Genomic DNA, 17,645 nt, shown 5'->3' with positions numbered 1-17,645 from the left:
GTCCCGCGCACGGCCCAGCCGAGCGGGCAGCGATCACCGGCCGACAGGGGCCGGGCGCCAGCGGGAGTCGCTGGGAGCCCCGGAAGGGCGGCAGGACGCGGACGGCCGTGACTCAGCCGGGAGAGCCGGGGGCGGGCGTGGCGCGAGGCGGGGAGCCGAGCCGGGCCCGCGGGGGTTAAGTGGGCGGCGCTGGCCGCGGCCCGCCTCCCGGAGGCCCGCGGCGCCCGGCCGTATTTAGAGCGGCGGTGCCCGGCGGCCGCGGCGTCCTCGGGTCCCGGAGCGCGAGCGTCATGGAGCGGCCGGCGCCCCTGGCCGTGCTGCCCTTCTCGGACCCCGCGCACGCCCTGAGCCTGCTGCGCGGCCTGAGCCAGCTCCGCGCCGAGCGCAAGTTCCTGGACGTGACTCTGGAGGCGGCGGGCGGGCGCGACTTCCCGGCGCACCGCGCCGTGCTGGCGGCCGCCAGCCCCTACTTCCGCGCCATGTTCGCCGGGCAGCTGCGCGAGAGCCGCGCCGAGCGGGTGCGCCTGCACGGGGTGCCGCCCGACATGCTGCAGCTGCTGCTGGACTTCAGCTACACCGGGCGCGTGGCGGTGAGCGGCGACAACGCCGAGCCGCTGCTGCGCGCCGCCGACCTGCTGCAGTTCCCGGCCGTGAAGGAGGCGTGCGGCGCCTTCCTGCAGCAGCAGCTCGACCTGGCCAACTGCCTGGACATGCAGGACTTCGCCGAGGCCTTCAGCTGCTCGGGGTTGGCGAGCGCGGCGCAGCGCTTCATCCTGCGCCACGTGGGCGAGCTGGGCGCCGAGCAGCTGGAGCGACTGCCCCTGGCGCGCCTGCTTCGCTACCTGCGCGACGACGGGCTGTGCGTGCCCAAGGAGGAGGCCGCCTACCAGCTAGCGCTGCGCTGGGTGCGCGCCGACCCGCCGCGCCGCGCCGCGCACTGGCCGCAGCTGCTCGAGGCCGTGCGCCTGCCCTTCGTGCGCCGCTTCTACCTGCTGGCACACGTCGAGGCCGAGCCGCTGGTGGCGCGCTGCCCGCCCTGCCTGCGCCTGCTGCGCGAGGCGCGCGACTTCCAGGCGGCGCGCTATGACCGCCACGACCGCGGGCCCTGTCCCCGAATGCGCCCGCGCCCTTCCACCGGCCTCGCCGAGATCCTGGTGCTCGTGGGCGGCTGCGACCAGGACTGTGACGAGCTGGTCACCGTCGACTGCTACAACCCACAGACGGGCCAGTGGCGCTACCTGGCCGAGTTCCCCGACCACTTGGGTGGGGGCTACAGCATAGTGGCCCTGGGCAACGACATCTACGTGACAGGTGAGTGCCCAAGGGGGCCGTGTTCAGAGTGAGGCTCTGTGTGCCCCGGGGAAGCCCACCCGCCCGCAGCAGACACCCCCGAAACCTGCCACGGGAGGGCAGCCCCGAGGCCAAGCTCCATCCGCTGGGTGACACTCGGGGCCTAGAAGGGGCCCCTTGTGCCAGGAGAGACAAGTAGCTGCTTGTGGGTCTGGGTGCCCTCTGCCCCAGGCCAGCTCCTCGCCTGGTGGTCACTGGGGAGGCACTGGAGGTATGTACCCACACAATGGGTGCTCTCTCTCTCTCTCTTTCTCTCTCTCTCTCTCCCTAAGGCATCGGGGCACAGGCAGGAGGCCAGACATGCCCCCGCCCTTCCAGGGCCTCGCCCGTCCCCACGGAGCCATGGGACCTCCTGACTCACTTGTCCCGGCTGACTCGGCTCTCCAGGGACACCCACCTGGGCCCCGTGCTGCAAGTCACGTGGCGTTCAGGCCCCATGAGGCCTGCCACTGTAAACACGGTCACGTGCTCAGAGATTTTCTTGCAGTTCCTTGGCCCAGACCCCAAAACACTGCCGAGTCATGATGGGCGGGCCCCAGCCTGCCTGAATCCTGGGCTTCTCCCACATTTCTCATTAGCCATAAATCCTGGTTCACACAGGAGGTTACCTCAGCGGGGCGAGGAGGGGCGCTCCGGGGGACTGCTATATAAGGAAAGAACCCACAGGCCGGCCTTGGTGGCCCTTATCAGGCGGGGAGGCCCGGGGCTGCCTTATCGCTGTGGCTGTGCCCAGCCTGCCACACAAGGCTCGCTCCCTCCCACACGGATTGCGATGGGCGACGCGTGGGACGCATCCGACCCGAGGACATGGTCTGCTTGGCAGCCTGCAGCTCATTGGAGCTGAGGTCGGCTCGGTGTTGTTTGGGATTGACCTTCCATAGACACACACACACACACACACACACACACACACACACACGAGTGTGACCAGCAGGTCTGAGCTCCCTCCCCAAACTGGCCAGACTGGCCCCATGCTGCCCCACGCCCTTCCGGGTTTCGGCAGGTGCCGCGCTGCCTGGGAGGTGAGGATGCCACGAAGTGGGCCTGGCACTACCCTTCGTCTTCTCACCATCAGAGTTGCAGGCACTGCCCCGGCCCACCCCAAGCTTCTTGGGAGTCCCTGCAAATGCCCGTAGGTGGGGTGCTTTAGTTTGGGGCCACAGCCAGTGCCACTCGGGGATTGTCTGAGTTACTGATAAGTAAGCATCACACTGGAGCAGCTGTATGAGTTTCTCAAACAAACACCCCGTGTGACCTGCACGCCCGGTCGGGCCCTGGGTCAGGAAGAAGGCTGTCTCTGTGTGTGTCTTAAGCATTGTGCCTCAGGGCCCAGCCAGCGAGGGCTTGGCCATCCTGCAGCATGGCATGTCTCAGCCCTGGGCTCTGGAGGGGCAGGGCTGAAGCCCCAAGGAAGCTAGTTCCTGCCTAGGGAGAGGCAGTCCGGGAGGGTAGGGAAGGCACCGCGTGGCACTGGAGGTTGGTCCACCCCCAGCGGGCTGACGCTGCCTCACGCGCCTTGGCAGGTGGATCTGACGGCTCCCGGCTGTACGACTGTGTGTGGAGGTACAACTCGAGCGTGAACGAGTGGACGGAGGTGGCGCCCATGCTGAAGGCCCGCGAGTATCACAGCTCTTCCGTGCTGGACGGGCTGCTGTACGTGGTGGCCGCCGACAGCACCGAGCGCTACGACCACACCGCCGACTCGTGGGAGGCCCTGCAGCCCATGACCTATCCCATGGACAACTGCTCTACCACGGCCTGCCGCGGCCGGCTCTACGCCATCGGCTCCCTGGCCGGCAAGGACACCATGGTGATGCAGTGCTACCACCCGGAAACCGACCTGTGGTCGCTGGTGGACTGTGGCCAGCTCCCACCCTGGTCCTTCGCGCCCAAGACCGTGACCCTGAACGGACTGATGTACTTCGTCCGGTGAGTGCAGGTTGTCCGCTAGGAAGAGCGGGAGCCTGGGCCCGTGGGGTTGGAGGCTGACTCCACGCTCCCCCTGCCCCTTTTTTTTTAAGATATGTATTTGAGTGACAGGCAGGAGAGAAAACTTCCATCCTCTGACACACTCCCAAAATGCCCTCAGCAGCCAGGGCTGGGCCAGGCCCGAGCCAGGAACAGCATCCAGCTCTCCGACGTGAGGGGCATTAGCTAAACGTTGAATTGGAAGTGGAGTAGGCAGGACTCGAACCGGGCACTCTGGGGCGCATTGCCTTACATCTGTGTGTGCACATGTGTGTACACGTGTACACACACATGACCTCCAGCCTGCCTCAGGACCAGGCAAGAAAGAGGCCTCGCCCACCGGGAGCCTGGGAGGACCTGCGCCCCCTCCCCCGGGGTGGTACTGCCTGTTCTGCCAAGCCCCCCTCAGGGCCCCTGTGCCCACAGGCTCTCCGGGCAAGCTGCAGAGGGAATGCAACTCCTGCCCCTGTTCTTCCCTGCCAGTGGCCCAGGACCTCGGCCAGCTCTGCTCAGGTTCTGGAATGTCACCTGACCCTGCCCCCTCCCCCGCCCCGGTCCTGGAGGTGTCTTCAGAGGAGTTGGAGGCAGCTATAAATACAGCCGTGCGCAGTGCCAGAGCGTTCACCCCAGCCCCTCGCTGCGCCAAGGGCCTCAGTGAGCGCGCCCTGGAGACCACAGGGGTGCCTGTGGGGTCTGGCCTCCTGGTTTCTGAGGGAAGCCACTCCAGGGGAGCCTTGGCAGGTGGAAGGAGGGAGGCTGCAAGTCCAGCCCTAAGGACGGGGAGGGGAGGGGGTGGCATTTGTCCGTCCAAGGTGACCTGTGGGGAGCAGGGACACCGGCCTGAGGGCAGAAGGAGAAGGCCTGAGAGTGAGACAGGGCCTAGGATTGTGTCTCGGGAGAATCTGTCCTCACGTGGGAGGCCCTGAGGCCCCTGCTATGCGTTCTTGATGAGCCACATGCCCCTGCCCCTCACCCGCCAGCCTCGTGCCCATCTCTGCTGCCCAGGGCCAGCACCCACGCAGGCTTCAGCCCTCCGCCGTCATCAGCACTGCCATCTGGGCAATGCTGACCACAGCTCGCTGCCTTCCCTGGGGCGAGGGGAGCCGATGGGCGGGCAGCCTGGTCCTACCGCCTACAGCGGCTGGTGGGACTGACATGAGAACAGTGCTGTCTCAGGACGCGACCAGCCGACCGGCCTTGAAGGACAGGCGGAGCGTGTGTCCTGCACGCAGTCTGCCCGCTTTGCCCATGGTGTCCTCAGCAGGTGGTGCGCTCGCCGGCAGGGCCAAGAGTGGGCCACCAAGGCTGTCTTGGCCTGACCCCGCCCAGCCCCCAGATGCCGTTACCACCACTGCTTTCTCTCACAGTGTCTCACTCGGCTGCTGAAGGCTGTACCCTTGGCCCCCTTTCGGGAGGGGTGGGGAGCACTGTGTCACAGCTGAAGGATCTAGATTGCACGGTCAAGGAAACCCTGGTGTCTTCATTCCTGTGCCTCCTACCCACCCTGTTGGCTGCTGCGCATGGCCAGTGGGCAGGACAGGGCAGGGGCTTGTGGCCACTTTGTGTGAGTCCAAAGTGAGCAGGTCCCGGGGCCTGAGAGCTCGGGATGGGCCTTCCTGGTGGGAGAGCTGCCGTGGGACATAGAACACAGGGAAAGGGCAGCCCGCGCCCACCAAAGGGGGCTTGGGGCCTCCCAGGGCACCATGCTGAGCTCTGAGCAGCTGTCCGCCGCCGGCTCCTTCCGCAGGGATGACTCTGCCGAGGTGGACGTGTATAACCCGCTGAAGAACGAGTGGGACAAGATCCCGTCCATGAACCAGGTGGGTTGGCAGCGTGGGCCGGGAGTGGTTCACGGGGCAGGGCGGGGGTTGATGCTGCCTGCCTGAGACGCCCTCCTCTGAGCCCGAGGGGAAGGAGATGAGGGGGCTGGCCAAGACCTTGGCAACAGGATTCTTCTAAGGAGGAGCCAGGTGCCAAGGCCCGGGGGCAGGGCATGCCCAGTGTGTTCATGGGGCAGCCAGCAGTGAGAGCAGGCAGGAGGCCCTTGGGACTGCCCACACTAGGCCCATTCCTCAGACACTGAACTTAGAAAATACTTTTTTTTTTTAAAGATTTATTTATTTATTTTTATTGGAAGTTCAGATATACAGAGAGGAGTAGAGATGGAGAGGAAAGCTCCTCCATCCACTGATTCACTCTCCAAGAGTGGCTATAACAGCCAGAGCTGAGCCGAGCCAAGCCGAAACCAGGAACCTGCAGCCTCTTCTGGGTCTCCCATGTGGGTCCCGGGTCCCAAGGCTTTGGGCCGTGCTCCACTGCTTTCCCAGGCCACAGGCAGGGAGCTGGATGGGAAGCAGGGCTGCCGAGACACCAACCTGAGCTGGATGGGAATAGGACCGCCAGGACATGAATCTGCCCACAGTGGGATCGCAGCACGTGCAAGGACTTTAGCCACCTGGCTGCCGCACAGGACCCAGAAAATACTTTTAAAAGAAGGCAGTGTTAGGGAAAAACAGAGACCTAGCACCTACTGGCTTAATCCCCAGTTGCCCACAACAGCCAGGGCTGGCCCAGACCAAACCCGGGTCCTCCACGTGTGAACAGGGTCCCAAGGATTTGGGCCGCCATCCACTGCCTTCCCAGGCACGTCACATTAGCGGGGTGTGGGATCCGAAGTGGAGCACCTGGGACCTAATTCGTGCCCATATGGGACGTAAGCGTGATAGACAGCAGCTTTACCAGCTGTGTCAATGCCAACCATTGGAAACACCTGTCAAATGCCTGCTGTGAGGGGCCAGCACCAGCGATAGGGCATAATAGGCTCAGTCTCCGCCTATGACATGATGCCGTGTGGATGTGACTGGGCAAGCAGCAGATGGCCCAGGTGTGTGGGCCCCTGCAGGCACACAGGAGACCCAGAGGAAACCCCTGACTCCCGGCTGACCAGTTCCGACCCTCTCTGTCATCTCTAACTCTGCCTTTCCAATATAAAGAAAGAAACGCTTGCTGTGTGCTGAGCAGAACGCCCAGCCAACAACTGCTGCTGCCCCGTTGGGGTCCCCGCTTTTGAGAGGATGGACGCTGATGGGCTGGGGAGCGTGGTGCCATTCAGCCACACATGGGACCAAGTGCCAGTTCTGCCAGTGTCAGTTGTGGACCCTACATGCTTCCGATCCCTACTGCAGAAGACAAGTGCTAGACAGGAGATGTGGGCATCCCGCCCTGACCACCAGAGGGCACCAGACACTGCGTGTGACCCTGGACGCCTGCTTACCCAGGTAGTCCATAGAAAGGACATTGGCTTGTCCAGGCCAGCTCATAGCCGAGGAAGTGCCAAGGCTGCCCCTTGCTTCCCTCAGCCAGGTCCCCTCACCAGACAAGAGTAGCCGGGACCCTGCCAGCCTCCACCTGCCCACTTACTCATCCCCTCTGGCCTGCAGGTGCACGTGGGGGGCAGCCTGGCAGTCCTGGGAGGGAAGCTGTATGTCTCCGGAGGTTATGACAACACCTTTGAGCTCTCAGATGTGGTGGAAGCCTACGACCCAGAGACTCGGGCGTGGAGCGTGGTGGGGCGGCTCCCCGAGCCCACCTTCTGGCATGGCAGCGTCAGCATCTTCCGCCAGTTCATGCCACAGACACCCCTGGGTGGGCGCGGCTTCGAGCTGGACAGCAGCAGCCACGACATGGACGCAGGCCGGCCCCGGCCACCGCAACACCCTGAAGAGCTGCACTAGCCCCGGCCAGGCCCAGGGAGGGCCTCGGTGCTGGGGAGCTAGCACCTGCGGGGTGAGTGACCCGCTGCTTTGTGCGTGAGGACAGGCTGTGCTCCTGGGCAGCACGTGGGCCCCTGGGCAGCCCAGCGAGCCCAGGATCCATCACCCACAAGGCCTCTGCCCGGCCTGAAGGCGTTTCCTGGGGTGAGGTCCCCCTCCACTTGCAGATGTCCTGGCTCTCCCGGGTCACCCCCAGGCAGCACACACACACCTTGTTCCCATCCTGGGAGAACAGGTTACAGATACCCTCCCAAGAGGGTCTGGTCTGGAACCTAGAGCTTTTGGGTGCCCAGCTCGATGTCCAGCACTGGTTATCATTGTGGGGCAGAGCCGAGTGCGGGGCCGTGGGCCTAGGTGGGAGTGTGAACATGAGGGTTTGCAGCAGCCGCGCAGAGGACCTGGCGTGGTGGCCTCTGGGTCTGCCTGGCCTGTGTGTCCTCGTGGGGTTCCAGGCCCGTGAAGGAGAAGACGGAAGCCTGCGCGCGTGTGCAAGGTCGTGGCGTCTCGTGTCTGCCATTGATCCCAGCAAGCTGCACTTGCCCAGGACCTTTCCAGGCCTCCGAGTGGGGACTCCGGTTGTGCCTAAAGGAAGCCCTGGAGGGGGCCGGCCTACATGGCCGCTTCCTGGATTTGAAGGGGGGTGTGTGATTTTCAAACCGTAAAGTGCCAGTCCTGGAGCCCTCTGCAAGAACGGGGGCGCTGGGGACGAGGCGGCCCTGGCTTTCTCTGGGAAGCGGGCGGTAAGCCGTAGCTTGGATTTGCCTGTCGCTCCGTCTGGAGAAGACGGCATCGGGCCACGGCCTCCTCATGCTGCTGAGTGCTGGGCAGTAGGAGGCACTGAGCTGTGTTGTCAGCCGCAGCGGGGACAGCAGGGCAGGGCTCAGCCAGGCAGGGTTCACTGAGCCCTGGGTTCTGCCCGGAAGGCCCTTCCTGTGCAGTCTGAGGATGGAGTCCTGCGGTCAGGCGTGGCGGCTGCCGGTCCGCATTGCTCAGGCGCAGCTCTGCAGGTGGAGCAAGGTTGGCCAGGCCGTGTCCATCTGCACTGCTGGGCTGCCTGGGTCGCACTCGTGTTGGAAGCTTCAGAGACGTGTAATCAAGGCTGTCCTGTCTTAGGCGACCGGTTCCCAGTCCTACCCGGCAAGGTGGGTTGGATTTACGTATTTATTATTATTATTATTTGGTCTAGCTATCCTATGGGCTCACATGTCCAGAATCCTACCTAGGGTTTAGGAGGCCTTCAGTACTTTTTGAAATAAAAGTGTTTGCTAGACTTTTCGTGTCCCTTCCTTCGGCTGCTGTGTCTTGTGGGAACAGTCTGGGGGAGGCCGCAAAGGCTGTGCCTGGGCCAGGCTGAGGCCCCGAAGGAGGCGGGTCAGAACCCTCGGGCCTTTTTCCTTTTTGGATTGGCAGGGAAGGAGGGCACCACCAGGTTGGTTTTGTCTCTGACCTCCCTGGGCAGTTGGTCACCAGGGAGCCAGCTGCAGCCCTGCTGTCCTCTCTCTCCCAATCAGGAGCCCCACCCTCCTGTGGGATGGCCCTGGGACTTGGGAAGGATCAAAGCAGGAGCGCTGCTATGGCCGCAGGAGACGCCCATACCTGGACGGGAAACCAGTGTTGTCTGTTGCTCCTGCAGGCTTCACGAAGCAGCTCAGGCCCAGCGTGTGCAAATGCACTGGCCCTGGACTCTCAAGCCCTGCCACCTGCTGCTGGCCCTGGCAGTGACCCATGGCTGGAGTGTTCCTGTTCTGCAGTGGGGCAAGGAGTGGCAGTTTGGCAGAGCAGGTCTCACTGATGGGTTTGGGTCTTGCCTCGCCTCTCCTGTCCAGCTCCCTGCCACTGTGCAGGAGCCAGCCGAGCCAGCATGGAGTGGGCCTTCAGGCATTCTTCAGTGATAGAACTAAAGTGCTACCTGGCTTGGATCATGGCCATCACAGCCACTGGTGGACCTGACCACATGTCTGTAAGTGGGCACTTTAGAATTCTGCCCACGGACTCTTTAATCTGTATTTGAAAGAAAAGTTAGAGAGATCTTCATCCATTGGTCCACTCCTCACGAGGCCACAGCAGCGAGCGTTGAGCCGCTCTTCTGGATGTCCCACATGGGCTCAGGGTCCCAAAGACTGGGCCGTCCTCCACTGCTTTCCCAGGCCACGGACAGGGAGCTGGAGGGTAAGTGGAGCAGCTGGGATATGAACCGGTGCCTAGATGGGATCCCTGGCAAGTGTAAGTCGAGGACTTTAGCCACTAGGCTGCCGTGCCGGGCCCTTCCTCACCCTTTTTCTAAAAAAAATTTGCCAGGCCCAGGAGAGCAGAGTCCCCAGCACCAGGCCAATTTTGTGATTCCCTGCCCAGGAGTTAACAAGGGGCACAGTGGGATCTCTGGCTGTAAAGTTCATGCTGTTACTAACCCACTGCTTCAAGACCAGGGATGTGGACTTACTCAGGGTCACAGGACGGAAAATTCCAAAATTAAAACATGTTGGCCCAGGCCATCTATTCCACCTGTGTGCCTTGTGCCACGACACAGCTGCCCAGGGCTGCTCACAGCTCCAGGACTGCAGGACCCAGAATGACCACAGGCGACCCAGCCAGTGTCCTCCCAGGGGACAGATCCTTCCAGGAGGTGCCTCTAGCACAGCCCTGCCTGCCCAGCCCCACTAAGGCCCCACATGTACTGGGCCACACCACCTGGTGAGTCTTGGCTGGTGAGGCTATCATTGTGAGCCCATGCATCTCCATTTTTTTTTTAATTGGAAAGATTTACAGAATGAAGGGGAGACAGACAAGAAGATCTTCTATCCACTGGTTCACTGCCCTAATGGCCGCAAAGGCCAGAACTGAGCTGATCCAAAGCCGGGAGCCAGAAGCTTCTGGGTCTCCCATTTGGGTGCAGGGTTCCCAAGTCCTTGGGCCGTCCTCAACTGCCTTCTCAGGCCACAAGCAGGGAGTCGGAAGGGAAGCAGAGCAGCTGGGATACAAACCCGCGCCCATATGGGATCGCAGGAGTACAAGGCAAGGACTTCTGCTACTAGGCTACCATGCCGGGCCCCCATCTTTTTTTTCAAGATTTATTTATCTTGACTGGAAAGTCAAATTTACAGAGAGAAGGGACAAAAAAGATTCATTCACTGGTTCACTCCCCAGATAGCTCCAACAGCCAGAGCTGAGGCAGCCCGAAGCCAGGAACCAGGCGCTTCTTACTGGTCTCCCATGCAGGTACAGGGTTCCAAGGCTTTGGGCCGTCCTTGACTGCCTTCCCAAGTCACAAGCAGGGAGCTGGATGGGAAGAGGAGCAGCCAGGACATGAATCAGCGCCCATACGGGATCCTGGCGCATGCCAAGTGAGGACTTTAGTCACTAGGCCTCTGCACCACAGCTACACCTCTCCATCCTTACACCTCAGGCTTAGTGGTCAGTCTTACCTGCACCAACTGCAGCCCCTCAATTTCACAACAGGAGGCGTGAGTGCCCACTGGCCAATGCTCCCAGGCCTAGAATGTAGAAAATGAGGGCCTGGAGCCAAAGGCAGAGAAGCACTGGGTACAGGGGCTCACTCAGCTGAGCTCTTTGGATGAGTTAGGGTACTGTGAGCTTAGCCCTAAGGACAAGCAAGCACTGGGCAGGGCACTGCGGTGGGCACAGGCGAAAAGGCAGCACGTTACAGCCCCAGGCTACAGGGGAACGGAGCACCAGGCAGGCTGAAAAATTGAGTCCAACAGCATGTTTTATTGGGTCCGGGGCCAGCGGGTCTCGGTGGGCGGGCGTGCTACGTGTCGCAGTCCTCAGTGACGGCTGCCGTCATGAGCAGGGATGGCTCCGTCACTCCGGGGCTGGCAAAGCTCTCCTCAGCACACAGTCTCTGGCCAGGCAGCGGAGGGGCCAGGCCACCCTGGGCCAGGGACTCCACGATGACCTCGGCTGAAGCCACCTCCAGCTCCGCAGGCGGCTGCAGTGCCACCACCACCATCTTCTCGTCCTCGATGACCAGGTTTCGGAGCTTGCGCTGCCGCGGGTTGTAGTTCTCCACGCGATCGTGGATCTCCATGTGCCGGCGCAGGTGGGCCTGCAGGCGCGGGGTGCGGCGGTGAGCAGACAAAGCGAGGAGCAGCCGCACACTGGTGCAGATCTCCGCCTGACTTACCTGCCGCGTGAACTTGTAGCCACACTCAGTGCACTCAAACTTCCTCACCCCCTTGTGGCGTCTGACGTGCACACGCAGCTGCTCCACGGCTGCAGAAGGGAAGGTGGGGCCGGTGTCAGGAGAGGGGAACATGGAAGATGGAGCCCCAAGGCGCATACGGAGCCAGGAGAGCAGCAGGAAGCTGCGACTGAGGCCTGGGGGCCACTTCCTGCCACCCCCCTAGGGGTGTAGCTGCAGCACAGGCCCCGGCTTGGCCCTAAAGAACTGCCCAGGCCCTGCTCCCCAGAAGCTCCAGTGTCACCTCACATGCGGACGCGAGGTCCCAGCAAGAAGGTCCTACTGCTGGCACAGGCAGTCAGAAGCCACAGAGCCTCCATGCGACTCAGCCCGCCCCTCCCCTGGTGCTCGCCCGGGCACCTTTGAAGGTCTTGCCGCAGATCTGGCAGAAGTGGGGGCGGCCCTCCTGGTGGCGGCTGGCCACGTGCCTCAGGAGGGGCCCCTTCTCGGTGAAGCGCTGCTCACAGAACTCACAGCTGAAGGGCCTCTCGCCTGTGTGGGTGCGGTTGTGCTTGTCCAGGCTGGCTGTGGGGACAAGGCAGGGCTCGACCGCTGGCCCTCGGCCCGGGGCGAGGGGCCGCACAGGACAGGCCGCCTCACCTTGGGTCCGGAAGGTCTTGCCGCAGAGGTGGCACTGGAAGGGCTTCTCGCCCGTGTGTGTGCGCAGGTGCATGTTGAGGTTGGCCTTCTGGGTGAAGGCGTGGCTGCAGAACTCACAGACGTGCGGCCTCTCATTCCTGTCCGGGGGCAGAGGCAGGGCCCATCACTGAGGGGAGCCAGTGGGTGGAGGGAGGGCCACCTCGATCCTGGGGCACCATGGAGCAGCATCACAGACAACCAAGGAAACCAGGAAAGGGCCCGGAGGGAGGGGGCCTGTGGCTGCCTGAAGCCTGCCTGCCCCCCAGCTTCTTGGGGACCCACGACCCTGCTCGTCCCAGAAGAGCTGCAAGCAAAAGATTCGCAGGAACAGGAACCCTCACCCACAAGGAGCAGCAGCTCCCCGAGCCGGTCGCCCACCCGTGCCAGGACGACCAGCAGCTCCCCGAGCCGGTCGCCCACCCGTGCCAGGACTCCCCGAGCTGGTCGCCCACCCGTGCCAGGACGACCAGCAGCTCCCCGAGCCGGTCGCCCACCCGTGCCAGGACGACCAGCAGCTCCCCAGCCGGTTGCCCACCCGTGCCAGAACGACCAGCAGCTCCCCGAGCCGGTTGCCCACCCATGCCAGGGCCCCAGCGAGCGCAGCACCTGTGTTTAGCCTTAATGTGCATCTGCAGGCCGTTGCGGCTCGAGGCCCGGTGCCCACACTCCTCGCACACAAAGAGCTTCTCCCCGCGGTGCTTGAACGCCTCATGGAGCTGCAGCTCCGTCCGGGACAGGAAGCACTTGGCACAGGTGGGACACTAGAGTAGATGGGTCAGGCAAAGGGGCCGGGGTGAGGACAAGGAGTCCTACAGGCCTGCGTCCCAGAGGTGACAGCAGGGACCACTTCTGGACAGACACAACCCCTCCCTCCTGCTGGAAAAGCCCTGTGGGAGTGTGCCCAGCCCCTGCCCTGCCTGGCTCTTACCGCATGGGGCTTGGGGGCGCCATGCAGCTTGATCATGTGACTCTGCAAGTCCTTCTTCTGCATGAACTGCTGGGGGCAGGAGGAGCACTGCAAGACAGGCCCCATGCTCTCAGGACAGCCGGTCCTGGCAGTGCCCAGCGCCTGCCCCCTGTATCCTGCTACCCAGGCCACACCCAGGGACATGCTGACCTGCCCTCCAGGGAAGCAGACAGGACACCCCAAACGGCCTGAAGGCACGGCTGTAGCCAATGGCCCGACCACAGGTGTGGTGGACCGTGGATAGACAGGGAAGGCAGCTGCTTAACAGCCACTACGGACAAGACGCATGACCCTTCCCCTGGCAGGGGCCATGGGGGCCACGGGGGTGGGACCCCAGGGACGGCTGAGCTGACCTTGTAAGGCATCTCGCCCGTGTGGGACACCATGTGCAGCCGCAGCTCCATCCTCCGGCGGAAGCTCTCCTGGCACAGGGAGCACGTGAAGACCTGGCAGTGTGAGGGCAAGCAGGGCCAGGTCAGGCGAGGCCTCTGCCTACGACGGCAGCCTCTGCAGGGGCTTCCACTCGCTGCTGCCAAGACTCTGCCTGGGGCGGGGGTGCAGGGTAGGAGAGGCGACACGTAACCTGCCTGCCCTGACCCCACTGACACTGCACCCACCACGCGCCAGGCCTGCCCAGGCCGGAAGAGCAGAACAGGACCAAGCAGCCCGACCCACCGACCCAGGCCTCCAGAGAGAGAAGGGCGGGTCAGCCGCCCCTACCCCACAGGCCCACAGTGGGAGCGGCAGTGTGGGAGGCCTTTCCCAGTGGCGAGCATCCACTGGGGCACCCCTTTGCCACCAGCCCAGTGGGCAAAACCAAAAAGTCTCCCCCAAGGTCTGGCCAAGGCTTGTCCCTTCTGCCTCAGGGACCTGTGCCCCACTACCCCAGGACACAGAGTTGATGACTCAAGTTTGCCAGACGGCATGAAGACCAAGCCCCACGCAGGCCTGCCCACAAGCACAGGGCCAGCCCCTGGTACCTGCTCAGAGCGGTTCATGCAGTTCCGGGCCTCGTGTTCCAGCAGGTTCTCCTTCCGGAAGTAGCACTTGCCACATTTGGGACATTCGAAGGGCTTCTCCCCAGTGTGCTTCCTGCCAGGCAGAGGAACCAACAGCAAGTGGGGGCTGAGGAGACCACTCACCTCTCCCTCACCCCTCACTCTGCCACACAGCAAGGAAGTGAGATGTCTTGAGGCCAGCCATGGTTCACTGGGTGGGCTTGCTCAGACCTTGACTGGCGTACACACAGGGGCAAGCCCAGAAACTGTCGCTACCATGCAGTCACTCAATGAGGACCAAGGGCCAGTGCTGTGCTAACATTTCTGGCAGGCGCCATCCGCAGCCAGCACGGTGCTCAGCAGGGCAGGCCACCCTGGAGGGCGGGCTCACCTGGCACGCCATTTGAAAGCCCAAGTGACCCAGCGTCAGCTCCTGACAACCCAGAGAACCAGGCCCCGAGCCGCCACTTGATGCACGTAACATCTCCGAGCCTACCAGGGAAGCCACCCACCTGCTCTCCCCGCCCCAGGCAGCTTTCCCTGCAGGTGTAAGTTCAGTAGCCAGAAAGAATTAAATGTGAGCCGGCGGCTGGCACCATGGCCTAGTAGGCTGACCTTCCCACCTGCAGCACCGGCACCAAATGTGGGCACCAGTTCATGTCCCAGCTGCTCCACTTCCCTTCCAGTTCCCTGCTTGCAGCCTGTGAAAGCAGCAGAGCACGGCCCAAAGCCTTGGGACCCTGTACCCACATGGGAGACTAAGGGAACGCGCCCCATGACAGAGACCTCACGACGTCATCACTCAAGGCCAATTCAGCATTCAGAATCCCCTGATGGCACCTCAGGGCACCCAGCGGAACGCAGAATCCCCTGGTGGCACCTCAGGACACCCAGCAGAACGCAGAATCCCCTGGTGGCACTTCAGGACACCCAGTGGAACACAGAATGCCCTGGTGGCACTTCAGGACACCCAGCGGAATGCAGAATCCCCTATTGGCACTTCAGGACACCCAGTGGAACACAGAATCCCCTGTTGGCACTTCAGGAAACCCAGTGGAACACAGAATCCCCTGTTGGCACTTCAGGACACCCAGTGGAACACAGAATGCCCTGGTGGCACTTCAGGACACCCAGCAGAACGCAGAATGCCCTGGTGGCACTTCAGGACACCCAGTGGAACACAGAATGCCCTGGTGGCACCCAGTGGAACACAGAATGCCCTGGTGGCACTTCAGGACACCCAGTGGAACACAGAATGCCCTGGTGGCACCCAGTGGAACATAGAATGCCCTGGTGGCACCCAGTGGAACACAGACTACCTCAGGCTCCCCACTGGCGGCGGCTGCCCTAGCAGAGCATGCCCTCCCCCTTCTAGTGGGACGCTGGCAGCTTCCTACAGAGGCCCACTGACGTGTGTGTGTGGTCCGGCCTAGCTTGGCAGGAGAGAGCAAAGTGGGGGCCTAGAGACGCTCTGGGTGGGCACCAGCAGGACTGGAAGGCATGTCACCCTGCTGCCACTTCCGCCCCCAAAGCCTCACAGGACAAGAGAGCGCTCTGCAATGCAAGTGCCTGGTCCCTGAGCCCACAGCCAGCACTGCCACGGAGCACCAGGGACGTGACCAATGCGGTGCGCCCCGAACCCACAGCCACCACCGCCAGGGAGCACAAGCTGGGGTGCACCTGGGGTGTGACCAGTGCGGTGCGCCCCAACATGTTTTCCACATTTGAAGGCGCCTACAGTGAACACTGCCCAGGGCCTCCTGGCTGCGCTATCAGATGCTGCAGCTTCAGTCCACGGGCTTCTCCGCTGCCCCAACACCCCTCAGCTATCTCCCTAGAAACAGGAAGCCCCAAACCCACAAAACAGCACCCCGGTCCAAGACGCAAACTGAAGCTCTGAACCCCAGGACCGCGCCCTCACCGACACAGGAGCCCCAGGCTGCTCTCACCCCCTTGGCAGATGCCAGATGTAGGCCAAGGTCTGCAGTGGTCGGGGCCTGCTGCTAAGGTGTCCACAGACCCTGCCCCCCCAAGCAGAGGTCACAGGAGGACGGGGAGGACGGAGCCAATGCAAAGCCAGGTGCTCCCTGCCCATGACCAAAGCCGGGCACTCTGGGGGCCTGACTGGAGCCCAGCATGGCGTCACAGTACTGCCCCTTCTCCCGCTGCCCAGGGCCAGAACACCAACGGGGTACCCACCTGTTGTGGACCTTCAGGTAGTACTTGCTGAGGAACTTTTTATGGCATGTGGGGCACTCAACAGGCACGGCTGTCCCTTTTCTGTTCTCGGCAGCTTCCGTGGCACCCGCGCCTAGGGCTGGCTTGGTGCCACACGGCTTTCGGAGTTGGCTGGACTTGCGCCGGGTCAGCACGGGCTCGGACTCCGACACGGAATCACCAGCACCGTCCTCCACCTGGACCACCACCTCCCACTGCGGCACACGGGCAGGGACAGGGTCACCTGAGGGGACCCAGCTCCACATCCAGCCCAGGCCACCCCCGGGACACGCCCCTTCATCAGGGACCCGGGACAGATGCACGGCCCTGCCTGTGGAGAACCCAAAGCCCAACCAGACTTCATTACCCTGGGGAGACAAGGTCCCCTGGCATGGTCCGGGCACCCCCAGGAAGCTGGCACAGACCACATCAGCTGCTGGCCCCGCCCAGGCCCCCGCCTCCCCCAGTCCCAGCTCCCCGGGCACAGTACCTCATGCCTCTCGTCCTGCAGTTGGGCACCTTCGGCCTCCAAGGGCCTGGGGGGCACTCTGCAGTCCTCCGGCTCCTTGTCCTCCGAGACACCAGGGTTCAAGGCCTGCCTGAACTTCCCACGCAGGAAGGAGGGGCTGGCACCCTGAGCGTGGGGCTGGAGCGAGGCAGCCTGGGGGCCGGGGCTGCCCTGGGGCTCCCCGGGGACCAGGCCCAGCGTCCTGGAGAGCGGCTCTTCCTGCAGTCCCACCGGCTCCGGGAGGTGGCTGTCCACCCCCTGGCAGACAGCTCGGCCGCTCGAGGCCTGTCCCCCCGTGGCTTTGGGCTTGAAGCTCTGGCACAGCTCCACAGCCTCGGGCACTCGCAACTCCCTGGCAGCCAGGAGCACCTGATCCCGGTTCCCTGAGGTGAGGGCAAGGTGGCCGGTGTAGAAGAAGTCCAACAGGAGGCCAAAGATCTCGGCGAAGCCGGCGGGGAGGACCACGCTGCCCCCGGGGCCTTCGCCGTAGAGGCTCTGGAAGAAGTGGCTGCAGCAGGCCAGCACGCTCCAGTGCGCCTTGAACACCAGGCCCCCGACGTCCAGCGTGGCGTCGCAGTACTGCCCCTTCTCCCGCTGCTTGTTGAGCTCCTGCAGGACTCGCACGCTGTGCTGCACGAAGGAGCCGTCCATGGCGCGGCCAGAGCGAGGCTAAGCCCCTGCACTTGAGGGAGAAAGAACGCGTTAGACGGCACTGGTCAGCCCACGCTGCGCCGAACGAGGGCTTGGTCAAGGTGACAGGTGCGCGCAAGAGGAGCCCACTGTCAGCCTGCGGGGCCAAAAGGGACAGGTGGTCGGGGCGCCGGGGACACTGCACGGGGCTGGCGGGGCGCCCGCTCCGTCGGCAGCCCCCCGGTAAGCGGGGTCCGGAGCGGCCGGGCGGAAAGCCTGCCGGGGCCTCCCGCCCGCCTCGACCCCTAGCCGGACTCACAGGCCCCGCCACCCGCCGCAGACACAGCCCGCGGACCTCAGCCCTGGCGCTGCGTGCCCAGCCCACCCTGCCGGACGC

The 17,645-nt window shown here is 63.4% G+C and overlaps 2 protein-coding genes across 3 annotated transcripts; one reads left to right on the top strand and one right to left on the bottom strand.

Moving 5' to 3' along the window:
• The first annotated feature begins 243 nt into the window (after positions 1 to 243).
• KLHL21 (kelch like family member 21) lies at positions 244 to 8,361 on the top strand. The gene is made up of 4 exons (XM_040987843.1): positions 244 to 1,311; positions 2,874 to 3,279; positions 5,066 to 5,138; positions 6,759 to 8,361. The coding sequence occupies exons 1-4, from the start codon at positions 291 to 293 to the stop codon at positions 7,050 to 7,052; spliced, it is 1,794 nt and encodes a 597-aa protein (XP_040843777.1). The 5' UTR covers positions 244 to 290; the 3' UTR covers positions 7,053 to 8,361.
• A 2,438-nt stretch (positions 8,362 to 10,799) lies between these two features.
• Positions 10,800 to 17,644, bottom strand: ZBTB48 (zinc finger and BTB domain containing 48). 2 transcript variants are annotated; one of them, XM_040987840.1, is made up of 11 exons: positions 17,568 to 17,644; positions 16,601 to 17,300; positions 16,093 to 16,325; positions 13,876 to 13,987; positions 13,249 to 13,341; positions 12,857 to 12,943; positions 12,535 to 12,689; positions 11,890 to 12,026; positions 11,650 to 11,814; positions 11,233 to 11,321; positions 10,800 to 11,154 (listed from the first exon to the last, which is right to left on the bottom strand). In XM_040987840.1, the coding sequence occupies exons 2-11, from the start codon at positions 17,267 to 17,269 to the stop codon at positions 10,858 to 10,860; spliced, it is 2,037 nt and encodes a 678-aa protein (XP_040843774.1). In that variant the 5' UTR covers positions 17,270 to 17,300; positions 17,568 to 17,644; the 3' UTR covers positions 10,800 to 10,857. The 2 variants fall into 2 exon arrangements, with proteins under 2 accessions (XP_040843774.1, XP_040843775.1); XM_040987841.1 differs by lacking the exon at positions 17,568 to 17,644 and having other exon boundaries at positions 16,601 to 17,400.
• Between the last annotated feature and the right edge of the window lies 1 nt (position 17,645).

This window comes from Ochotona curzoniae, unplaced genomic scaffold (assembly GCF_017591425.1).
Source record: "Ochotona curzoniae isolate NIBS_2020 unplaced genomic scaffold, NIBS_Ocur_1.0 contig_4792, whole genome shotgun sequence".
NCBI classification, from domain to species: Eukaryota; Metazoa; Chordata; class Mammalia; order Lagomorpha; family Ochotonidae; genus Ochotona; species Ochotona curzoniae.
This window is presented reverse-complemented; position numbering and strand designations above follow the sequence as displayed.

Bases quoted from the DNA above. Each gene is read 5' to 3' on its own strand.
- KLHL21 (XM_040987843.1), top strand. From the start codon at position 291: ATGGAGCGGCCGGCGCCCCTGGCCGTGCTGCCCTTCTCGGACCCCGCG. The intron at 1,312-2,873 runs GTGAGTGCCCAA...GCGCCTTGGCAG, and splicing joins CAACGACATCTACGTGACAG to GTGGATCTGACGGCTCCCGG. The intron at 5,139-6,758 runs GTGGGTTGGCAG...TCTGGCCTGCAG, and splicing joins AGATCCCGTCCATGAACCAG to GTGCACGTGGGGGGCAGCCT.
- ZBTB48 (XM_040987840.1), bottom strand. From the start codon at position 17,269: ATGGACGGCTCCTTCGTGCAGCACAGCGTGCGAGTCCTGCAGGAGCTC. The intron at 13,988-16,092 runs GTGGGTACCCCG...TCTGCCTGGCAG, and splicing joins TACCTGAAGGTCCACAACAG to GAAGCACACTGGGGAGAAGC. The intron at 13,342-13,875 runs GTACCAGGGGCT...TCACACTGCCAG, and splicing joins GCATGAACCGCTCTGAGCAG to GTCTTCACGTGCTCCCTGTG.